The following is a 12,006-nucleotide window of genomic DNA, read 5'->3' as shown; positions in this document are numbered from 1 at the left end:
TTCTTAAGAAGATGCAAGAAATATTCTCTTTTCTGTAAACACGCCAATTTTTCACTTGTAGGAGTTTATTGCCATGCTAAACCTTGTCCCTGGTCAGCGAGTCATTGATGTGGGCTGTGGCATTGGTGGAGGAGACTTCTACATGGCCAAGGTAGGTCCACATTGTCATAGTTATTTATCTACATAACACTGTTTATATTCTGTGGGAAAAATGTATTCTAAATAGATTGGCTTGGGCTTCCAAAAGGTTTCATTCATAATTGCAAGACCTACCTGTCACATTGTACTCCTGGGACATGTAGTTCTATTGGTTTCCAGGAGCACACTGTTGCAGATGTGGTTGATTTGGCTGAATGACGGTGTGGAGTTCTCCAGCAAGCCAATCGCCATCGGTTTGTGCACATAAATACTAGCCCCTCTTACTAGAGGGTGCTGGTCATTAATCCATTATCATCTTTTCAGTACTTGGTGTCATGTATGCTGCTATCTTGAGTTGCTTTCCCCACCTTCCTAGCAGACGGTCTGGACACCTGATCTCACTGTCTGCATGTTCTATGGGCCCCTGCTCCCTTCCCTTTTATCAGGTGCGGCCTCCAGACATCTGATATCCTGTATGATGTCAGGTGGTGATATCTGACAACATGTTTCCTTTTACATCTGGTTGGGGTCTGACTCTGTAGTCCATTTCTTGGTGTGTGGACACTTGAACTAATTCCTGTTTTAGCTATGCATGCATGTGTTTCTGAGTGGGGTTTCCTTCTGTCTGTGAGGTGAGCAGACTTCAGGTGTGAACAATGACTCAGGATGCCATGACGTCGACGTCTCGGCAACCCCAACCTCGGCAAAGTTCTTGAAACACATTGGGATGTAGTTGCCATTTTTCACGCTTTTTGTGCTGTGAGATTGTGTTGTATATCCCCCCATCTGAGAAGACTGGCATCCATGGTGAGGACCAGCCACTGAAGTGCCCGAAAGGATTGTCCCAGGTGAGCCTGAGGGAAGTCTAGGCATCACTGTAGGGAGCATCACAGTGTCAAATGTAGATGGATCTTTCTATTGAGTAAGCGAGCAGATTTGTTCCACCTAGAGAGGATTGTCCACTGGAGAGTTTGGGCATGAAATTTGCTAGTGAAAGGGATGGGTAGAGAGTCCAGCAGTGTGCACCCCAGTGCTCACCTGCCTTTGAGAAGGGAGTTCTCTGGTTCTAGAGGAACACTATGGCTGGTGGGTCAGGGTCCAGTTAGCGGTCGACCATGCCTCCTGTTCTTCTGAGGGTAGGACAGGCAAAAGGATGGTTAACGCCACATTGTTCGGCCTCCTCCATAGGGTAACAGGGAAAGTCTAATGCCAGCCCTATATTCTGAGATTCAGAGAAAATAACAAACACTGAAGACTGGCGACATGTTTCTATGACTTTGGGAAGTGAGAGATTTAGATTATGTACGTAAAATTTTGACGCTAATTGTTTTGCACTTACAATTGAATAATCGAGTTGGGACCCATTAGCTTTTCCTATTTATGACATAACCAATGCTCGTGTCAAATTTCACGTTTGTCTGTCCCACTCATCTCTTAGCGTCTCAAAAAGATCAAACTGGAAGGCCTTTCAGTGATCCTTGTGGCTCCGGACACGCTTGACACACGTGGTACTCTGTTGCGTCTACATCTTTGAGAAGATCTCCTTACAGGGACCCCACTTACATCCGAGTTTATCCACTCTTTGTTTAATGACATGGTGGTTGAAGCTGTGATCCTGGGAGCCCATGGTTTCACGGAACCTGTCATCCATACTATGATGAATGCTAGAAAACCCACATCCGCTCGTGTTTACCACTGTGCATGGAAGGCTTTCTTCCTCTGGTTCGAGCAATGACATTTACATCTCATGCATTTTTGTCTGTCCCACCTCCTGTAATTTCTCCAAGAGCGTCTTGACATGGGTTTGTGCCTCATTTCCTTAAAAGGTCAGGTATCGGCCTTGTCTATTCTTTTTCGGAGTCCTTTGGTGTCAAAATTGACTGCTCGCACGTTCATACATGGAGTCGCGCATGCCGCCCTTCTCTACCATTCTTCAGTTCCATCTTGAGACTTTAATCTGGTCCTAGATGCCTGGCAGTCACATCCCTTCAAGTCTTTGCATAACATTCTGGCTTGCTGCTTGGCCTGCAAGATATTGTTTTTGCTGGCTGTCACATCCATTCGCCAAGTCTCCGAACTTGCAGCCATGTCAGTCAAGTCCCCATTCACTGTATTGCATCAGGAAAAGTTGGTCCTCCACCCTGTGCCCTCCTTCCTGCTGAAGGTGGTGTTGTCTTTCCACAATAATGAGGACCTTATTCTACCCTCTTTCTGTCCTTCATACTCATCGAAGGCACAAGCTCTCCATAGGTTGGATTTAGTTCATACTCTGTGAATTTACTTGTCTCAGACATCCACCTTCAAGTGTCCTGACCCTTTTTTTGTGATTCCTAATGGTACGAGACGTGACCTTGAGGCTACCGAGGGTGTCATTTCACATTCAACCTGAGCTGTGGGCGCCTCCAGGGTGGAACGCAACGGTGCTTCTGCTCTTCAAATTTGCAAGGCCGCCACATGGACCTCTATACACTTTTCAAAAGTTTTACAAAGTTCACAAATTTCATCAGCTGACACCTCTCTTCCTCGGTGTGTGCTGCAGATGGCTATATAATTGATTGCATGATTTCCTCTCTAAAATTACCACCCCTGCAGACTGCTCTAGAAAGCCCCTTGGTCTTCAGCTGTGTCCCCTAATGACATGGATGAGACTGTTTGCACTGCCATAAAATCTTTCTCACCTTGTTCATTTGGGAACACAGCACCTACGCAATTGGCTCTTTGTTGAAGTGTTTATTCTTGGTGACCCGCATGGTGTTCTACTGTTTATTGTTTTAATGTATCATTGTTTTCATCCTACTCTGCTTCTGCTACTGCTTGCATACAAACCGATTAGCTTTGTTAGTGTGGGCACCTAAGCACTAAGCAACAGACTGGGGAAAATGACAGTACTGGCATACAAAACGCGGAAGGGGAAACTGACCCTGTGCTAAAGGGAAGATGACTAGACTCTACCTAACAAGCAGAGCGATCGTCCCAATAAAGGCGGCCCCACGCTTGAACCTCGGCCCTGGCTCTCCCAGAATTGCTGGTACACGGAACCAGGACAAGTACGACCAAACAAATGCACAAACTCACTTACCACAGCAGATGATAAAGCTGAATATAAAGACGAGCGATTAGTTTGCACATTGGCCAATGAACTTAAACTGCAAGGCCGCGATCAAAGCTCCTTGTGTCTTGCAGTCACTGCTCTAGCATGACACAAAACAGGCAGCACAGGACACCAAGCACTCAGCAAGCTGCAAGCTGACCAGACACTACACACACAGCAAGCTACAAGCTGACATGACACAAACACAGGCACAAAGACTGAGGAAATACAGCTTCCTCTTGCAGGGGGCTGGGGTATATATCTACCCCCAAACACAGGGGATTGGCTGACCAGTACAACCACACCCAGCCAGCTCAATTAACCTTCACCTGTGCAGGTGTGCTTCTGGAACCCTGTAGAACAGCAAACTCCAGCAGAACCTAACAAGCTTGGTAGGAGGAGTTGACACTCTTCTGTTTAGTGTCCGCTTCCTAGTGGCAGTACCTATACCCATGATCTTCAACTGTGTACTGCAAAGAATGAGATAAGACAGAGATTTTATGGTAAGTGCAAGAAATCTCGTTTTTTGTCTCTGGGTTAGTTCCACTTTATTAATAGTAGCTCTTTTCTGAACACTTAGGCCACATATGCTTGTTTTTTTCTTTTACTGTTGACAGACGTATGGGGTTGAAGTCCTAGGGATGGATCTGTCATCTAACATGGTGGAAATTGCCATGGAGAGGGCTGTGAAGGAGAATGCTCCTGAGGTGAGTTATGTAACTAAGCCTGTTGGGTAGGTTGGAGAATTAGCAACACTGCTCGTAGCGGACTTCCATTTTACACGTCGCTTGCACTCTGCAGCTTTGTGCACCATCCCATTTGCCTGCATCCTCCTCCATATGTGGCTGATTGGGGTTACTTGCATCCTAGATCGCCGACCTCTCCGTCGGGAATGGGCACTTAGGCCTTAGTCAGACGGGCGTTTTTTCGCGCGATTTGCGGATCGCATGACGGATGCGCATCCACAAATCGCGTGACCGATGCCCGAAAATCGCCCGAAAATCTGCTCCTAGCCGCGTTTCATTAGAAACGGGCCGGAGCTGTCCAGCGCATTGCATTCAATGGAGCCGGCAATACAGCTGGCTCCATTGAAAGCAATGCGCTGCGGGCGAGTGTGGGATGAATTGTCGGGAAGGGCTTAAATACCGTATTTTTCGCTCTATAAGACGCACTTTTTTTCCCTCCAAAATGGGGAGAAAAAGTCTGTGCGTCCTATAGAGCGAATGTGCAGCCGGCGTACAAAGCCAACACAGCAGGAGAGCAGAGCGGCCGGCCCAACAGCTGATTGGTGGGGGCGGGGAAGTAGCAGGGAGCTCAGCTGTTTTACGGGCGGCCACGGCTCCTGCTATGAAGCTCACAGATAGTGTGATAATGATCGCTCCATAGCAGAGCCCAGCGCTCATAAAACAGCTGATTGGTGGGGGCGGGGAGCAGCAGGGAGCTCGACAGTTGGTCGGGCAGCCAGCGGCTCCTGCTATGAAGCCCACAGACAGCGTGCCATAGCAGAGCCCAGCGCCCATAAAACAGCTGATTAGTAAGAGGAACTGCTGCCCCCCCCTCTGACTTATCTATCAGCTGTAGTTAAAGACAGCTATCACATCTGCCGGCTACATAGCAGGGGGGAAGGGGAGAGAGCTGCTTGTATGTTGTATACATTTTGGCCTATTTATGCACAGATATCTACTCCATACATAACCATAATGAGACATACCATGCAGAGCTCCTGGAAAGTTGGGTGACAACTAATGGAATCCTCATTACATTGTCACCCAGCTCTTCCAGGATCCTGAATGCCAACTCCAGAGTTATTCAAGCAAGTATACAACATGCATTGCTATAACTAGTCAAACATGGCATTCAGGGCTCCTGGAAAGCTAGGTGACAAGTAGAAAGATAACCATTACATTTACACTCAGCTTTCCTGGATCCTTAATGGCAGGTTGATCTGATGGTATATACTTCGTTCCGAGGCAGTACTACTGCTCTTTATTCCTAATGTAATACCTCCCTCACTGCCTGGTCTGGGGGAGTTCAAAATCATTTTTTCCCCATTTTCCTTCTCTAAAACCTAGGTGCGTCTAATCATCAGGTGCGTCTTATAGAGCGAAAAATACGGTATATAAGCCCTTCCCTGCAATTCATCCAGAAAAGTGTTAAAATAAAAAATATATATATACTCACCTTGTCCTGGCAGACGAAGTTCCGCGCAGCCGGCCTCCAGTGGGTGTGAAGGGGGTGTGAGTCAGACCTGCCACCTGATTGGCTCAGCGCTGAGCCAGTCAGAGGCAGGTCTGACTCACACCCCCTTCACACCCACTGCAGGCCGGCCGTGCGGAACTCCGGCTGCCGGGAGCAGGTGAGTATATATATATTTTTTATTTTAACATTTTTCTTGATGAATTGCAGGGAAGGGGTTATATATTTAAGCCCTTCCCGAAAATTCATCCCGCGCACGCCGGCAGCCCATTGCTTTCAATGGAGCCGGCTGTATTGCTAGCTCCAATGAATTCAATGGGCAAACATCGTTCTTCTCTGCCACAGCTGTTACAGCTGTGGCAGAGAAGAATGATTTGTCTTCTATATGTTCTCAATGGGGTCGGCGCTGCTGCCGCTGGCCCCATTGAGCGCATATAGAGAAGAGAACAGGAATCGCAGATCGCAGATAGGCGCGATCTGCGATTTCTGTTCTATAATTTATCGGACGAGCGCATAAAAAGCGCTCATGTGTCCGATACCATTGCAAAGCAATGGTTTTAAAAAATCGCCGGACGCATGCGCATGCGCAAATCGCGCGAAAAAACGCCCGTCTGACTAAGGCCTTAATGTACAAACACTCCAGAGACAGGAACTTTTTAAAAATCTGGCACCTGCCAGTTTTATTTCACATCAAAGCATAGCAAAACTTGTGGTACATACAATATCCATGGTTCACAACCCACAGAGTCCCCATCACAAACCTCCCACCCGGGGCATCTAAAGGGCATCCTCCTCTTTCAGATGGGTGACAGGCCCATACTGGTCCAAACTGCACCTTAGGCTCCAAGTTTCTGATGGCTGCTCCTACAGACTGTCTCTATCTGGCTAGCAGCCAGCTTTTTTCCCCCTGTGTGTGGTAGGAGCTGATCTTTTTATCTAGTTTCTGCCACCCTCACAGATGTTCTCTTTCTCTCAGGTATCAGAATCGCTGTCTATCGCCCTCTCCAAGCCATCTGTACACTGCACTCCTACAATATTTTCTATAGACCTCTAAGCATCCGTGTTCAGCCGCTGAGAGGAACCAACAGGCAGCACAGACAGATGAAGGGACACAATGCTCTGCATCCCCCTCGTTTTAGCAACCAGTTGGTGTCTCAGCAGCAGAACCCCCACTATCAAAAATTTTAACATGTTCCTCTGACATGTCAAAAGTTTGAAAAAGCGCAGTTACTCTTTAATCAGTGATAGAACCATGTGTTCTGGTAGACCTAACTACCAGCATTTCCTCATCAAAAACCCTGTCAAAATCTGCACCATTGCTGCAGATTTTAACTCAAAATCAGCTGTGGATCTGCAGCTGATCTCAGCCTGCGCTACGCTCTTCTCACTTCCTAATACTGTGTGCTGCTGTACCCAGAGCACAGTATGCACTGGCAATTGCTGCTGAGCGCCACCACTGGCTTTCATGTGTTAAGACAGTCCTGTGATGCCACTTCAGTATCACATGATTGGTGATGGTGGCACTCATTAGCAGCTGCCCATATGCACTGCGTTCTGGGTACTGCAGCACGCAGTATTTTGAGATGAGAGGATAGCAGGCGAGGATGAAATCAGCTGCAGGCATGCACCTGATTTCCAGTCAAAATTGTACCAATGATATAGATTTTGATGGGGGTTGTGATGCGGAAATGATGCAGATTTGCTATGAGATTTTCTGCAGCATTTCTGCTATGTGTGAAGATGCCCTTCTAAGGTTTTATAAAACCTTTTCTTATTTTAGCAGGTGCAGTTTGAAATAGGAGATGCCACAAGAAGGATCTTCCCTGAAGCATCATTTGATGTGGTGTACAGCCGAGACACCATTCTGCACATCAACGACAAAGGAGCACTTTTCAGGAAGTTCTATGTAAGACCAAATGAAAACTTAAGTGACCTTGGGGGGGGGGGGGGGGCAGAAATGTCACTCCCCCATTTCCCAGTTTTCCTACTGTATTATCAGATAAAAGTGGTAGTGATTAGATACAGTATATGCAGTTATCTTTACCATCTATGCATAGCTTTTCCAAAAGTGGATCTTTATTTTTTCAATATTTAAAGCATTGCGTAAGGGAAAAATAACTTTTTAAAATTTTCTGTATAAACTTTTAGATGCCTTTAAACAACACTAAAAGCACTGATAGAGCCGGAGCTACAGCCCTTTGAAGTAGAACGACTTGCGTTTGTCCAAAACTGTAATATCTCTCTTCTGCAGAATGAACAACACTCATTCTAAACTGTAGGGGAGTTAATGCTGAACAACCCCATTAAGGACTGTTGCATTTAATTTTGTCTTTTCTCTCAGGTGGCCTGCCTGAAGCACCATAAAGTAACTTATGATGCTGTTAGGCGAGGTGACAGGGATCTGAATGATGTATTTTTTGTACTCCCCTGCTTCCTTGTTCCCACGGTGCCCAGCGCGGAAGGCGTGCGGTACACAAAAATCTGACTTTTTTCAGTGCCTTGTGCATGCACTCACCCATACAAGTCTATGGAGGAGCATGTGCACCGCAATCTGAAAAGATTCAGATTTCTGTGCAAAGTGTGGACTTCAGTGGCAGGCACCGCAGGGAGCAGGTGAGTATAAAAATGCACCATCCAGCCACTGTCACCTTGCCTAACAGCACCATAAGTTAGTTATTGATGAATTAGAGCGGTGACAGGTTCCCTTTAAATGTGGTATGTTTTTTTTCTTCTTTTCATTCTTTTACAGTCTTGGCTGAAACCAGGAGGGAAACTCTTAATAACAGATTACTGTTGTGGTGGACGGCCGTGGTCTTCAGTGTTTGAGGAGTATGTGAAGAAGAGGGGTTATGTTCTATATACACCTGAGCAGTATGGCAAGGTAATTCGAGAACACACGTAGGGCTGCTATGGGTGCTCATCTTTCAGTACATGGTAGCTATGATCTTAGTATTTCAAAGGTAAAAGACTTTTCCCATCTGAAGAACCACATTTCTTTTTAGTTTACTGAAAAGCAGGCAACTGGAATACATTTGTGCTAGAGGGGGGCAATATATAAATGGCTTTATGCTAGCTTTATGGTGCAAAAATTTGAACCTTTTTTAATTTTACACTGCTCTTGTCGCTATTCATAAAGTGTGTGGGGCCTGCAGAAGGTGGGGCCTTGACAGCTTTACAGATTTATTATAATTTATGCTAGAAATTGGCATACATTATAAGACAAATTTAACTTCTTAGCTGTGCCATTGGGGGACACAGTGAAGACCTTGTGTATAGCTCCTGCCACTAGGATATGGACACTAAGCAAAGGAAGAGTGGACTCCTCCTACCAGCTATACCCCTCCCATAGTTAAAAAGGTGGTGGTCTTCACCACCGGTGAATGCTCCAGCGTCACAACTGTCCAAACGCACTACCCTGTCCCTGGCAGATGCGTCATCTTTTAAAGAACAGCACGATAGACGACTGGAATCCTTTGCTAAATCGTCTTTCGAGACGACCAGGTCAGCCCTTCATCCCCTCAATGAGGACATCGTGCTGCCCTCATTCTGTCCAGAGCCTTGACATCCTAATGGAACATCATCTGCACCAGCTTGATGTTGTCCGCATACTTTGGATCTATCATTCCCGTACAGAATCCTTCCACTACTCTGATTCTTTGTTCTTTTTACGTTCTTGGATTAATAAAGCTCATTCTAACACTTTGTTGGATTCATGCAGTGATGTGCCATAGTAGACCGTCTACTTGTAACCTTTCACTTCTCTCCTCAGTTCTTGCAGAAAGTTGGTTTTGTCAGAGTTCAGGTTCAGGATCGGACAGAACAATTTGTACAAGTGCTGAAAAAGGAGCTTGCACATACACGAGAGATAAAGCAGGAATTTCTAGAGGTAATGGCCTAAAGTCCTGGGCGGTGTAATGTGCCTGACACAACACTCGGTAATGTCCAGTAATTGTCACTTCCTCTTCCATGTAGAGTTTCTCTGAAGAGGATTACAACTACATTATTGAAGGCTGGAAGGAAAAGCTTCATCGCTGTAGCCTGGGTGATCAGCGCTGGGGCCTGTTCCTGGCCGAGAAACCAAAGGACATCATATAATGACTGGCTTCTTTCAACTTTTAATACTCCAACAGTTTTTACCTGAATGTTTACTTTGTATTTTTGTAAAAATAGTAATGACACGGTTTGGCCATGTCCAAAAATGTTGCTGCAGGTTCTAATTTGTTGCAGGTCCTGGTTTTAGCCCAGTCAATGGGAAAAAATCTGCATGCAGATTCTGTATAAAGAAGAGGTTTCTTTTTTTTTTTTTTTTAAATCAAGGATGTAAATTGAAACATCTGCACTGTATAGACTAAGTAATGATTGCCAACAACTCAAGGACATGAGATTGTACAACATGGCTAGGTGCATCAATAACCTCCTTCTTGTACATATTGTAGCAACTCCCATCAAACTAGAAACCAGAACACACAATGGAGTCATACGCCATCCATTAAAGAGTAAGTATCTTTATTACAAAGTGTATAAAAATTATTTTCCAATAAAGACATTCAAATAAAGTACAAAATGATACATATATAGTACCCCAGTTCACCAATGGCTATCATAAATGTGTCTGTCGCATGCATAAAAGAGGTATAACGGTGTGTCGCACATGAATAGATCCCACCGCATGAATGTAATGCATTAGACATTAGTAAAAAACTATCCTAAACATGCTTGTCGCATGCATCCAGCCAGGCCGCTCAAAGGGATTTATTTCCTTTATCTTTCCACCTCATGGCAATGTATAGAATATAGATTAGTACGCTGCAGTGGCAACTAAAAGTGTATGCCCACAAACATGTCCAAGTAAACCCCACATAGTATATATATATATTATCTACTAGCAGTAATTAACCCAATATATACAAAATAGCAGCATTATAACACACTGCCCATATGCCAACTGCACACAGGCGAGAAAACCATGTTGATGAGCGCGATATCGCACTCGCCGGGTGAAGTTAGCCTTAAAAGAATTCAATCACATCAACAGACACAGGTAGTTCAATTATCCCTGCAGAACAAACAAATGTATGGGATAAAGAAGATAGCACTACATAATATGACCATACCCATTTAGTGAGCTGAACTCCGGCACCAAACACCCCTCTAGCTATTTCCTAACATCTAATAGTGCTAGCTTACATGCATGCGGCATTTATGTGGGGCTCACATGGATCTGTCTGTGGGCAGCATACTCTGGCATCGCTTTAGTGCAGTGATTTTATATGTTGTGTATTCTATTATAACAACTTTTGGGATACACAGCGATGCCTCTATTATTCATGCGACAGGCACATTTATGATAGCTATATACTGATGTGTAAGTAAACATCAATGTCTTCTACCCATTGGTGAACCTGGGTCCTGTATATGCGTCGTTCTGTTATTTAATGTCTTTTTTTGAAAAATCATTTTTATACATATTGTAATCGTAAAGATATTTCCTCTTTAATGGATGGATTATGACTCCACTGTATAGACTATGGTGGGGATTCCCTTAAGAAATCAATGGAATACTTTAGATTTGAAGTCTGCTGTTTGGCTCTGTGTGCTGTCTGTGTTAATTGACGAACAGCACACAAACCCATTATAGCCTATAGGACTATGTACACTGCTGCTTTTGTCACATGGACAAAAAAAACCTCATTGCATGTCCTATAGACAAGAATTAGGACGTGCAAATACACATCTATATTCAGGCTGTTTGGATATTGGTTTCGGATGCAAGTTGTGCCCAAGCCTCTCAAACGCAACTGAGACACATGGCCAGTGGGTTGGAGGCTTTACAGGGAGAAAGGCTATAAAATCCCACATTGCATTAATATGTGGCAACTGCTGCTAAGCATGTATGGGAATTGAAAGGCCCTCATTCAGGAACACTGTACATCTGACCCCTGTGGTGAAACTGCCATATCAGAACTCAGCCTAAGGGCGGCTTCACACAAGCGTGTTCATACTTTTTAAACTCCACGCAACAGCACGACCTTTATAACCCAAAAAGTCACGCTATTGCGAGCATTTCTACGCATGCGCCTGTGTGAAGCCACCCGAAAACATAGTTTTAAGTATGTTGGGTTAGGTTTATAGAAACTAGAGCATGTGCAAAGTGGTGCAGTTGCCCATGTCACAGTCCAGCTCCCATTTCTTAAGACACCCTTTTGAAAATGTAAGTAGAAATCTGGGTGCTCTGGGCAACTGTGCCAATTTTTTCCCATGTACTAGTTTTAGAAGTTGAATATTTTAAAAATGTTTTAAATTGTGTATTATTCTGTTATTACAAATTACGGTATTGCAATCCAAAGACATGAACAAGTATTAATGGAAATGTATGTCAGCAATACACCTGTTCTAATGAAAATAAAGTTATTTTCTTACAAGTTCTGGTTGTCAGATCCTACATAGGATTAAGTCAGTCGTTAAAGCTCCATTAGCCATAGAAATAGGGGCCTGAAGTTTACCCATAAATTAATTTTACGGCATGTTTTGTTATTGACTTTTTAATTTTGTTACTGACCTTTATGATAGTTTTATCACAC

At 44.5% G+C, this 12,006-nt stretch overlaps 1 protein-coding gene across 3 annotated transcripts in view; it reads left to right on the top strand.

The window, feature by feature from the left end:
• LOC136581636 (uncharacterized) overlaps positions 1-12,006 on the top strand; it is a 43,920-nt gene extending 31,914 nt beyond the window's left edge. For 2 of the 3 annotated variants that reach the window (XM_066582255.1, XM_066582253.1), the window contains exons 7-12: positions 62-151; positions 3,847-3,936; positions 7,206-7,331; positions 8,175-8,306; positions 9,195-9,311; positions 9,398-12,006. In XM_066582255.1, coding sequence (XP_066438352.1) covers positions 62-151; positions 3,847-3,936; positions 7,206-7,331; positions 8,175-8,306; positions 9,195-9,311; positions 9,398-9,520 — 678 coding nt within the window. In that variant the 3' untranslated portion in view covers positions 9,521-12,006. The remainder of the gene's footprint in view (positions 1-61; positions 152-3,846; positions 3,937-7,205; positions 7,332-8,174; positions 8,307-9,194; positions 9,312-9,397) is intronic. The other variant, XM_066582254.1, reaches the window with a different exon arrangement.

Source organism: Eleutherodactylus coqui, chromosome 11 (assembly GCF_035609145.1).
Source record: "Eleutherodactylus coqui strain aEleCoq1 chromosome 11, aEleCoq1.hap1, whole genome shotgun sequence".
NCBI classification, from domain to species: domain Eukaryota; kingdom Metazoa; phylum Chordata; class Amphibia; order Anura; family Eleutherodactylidae; genus Eleutherodactylus; species Eleutherodactylus coqui.
This window is presented reverse-complemented; position numbering and strand designations above follow the sequence as displayed.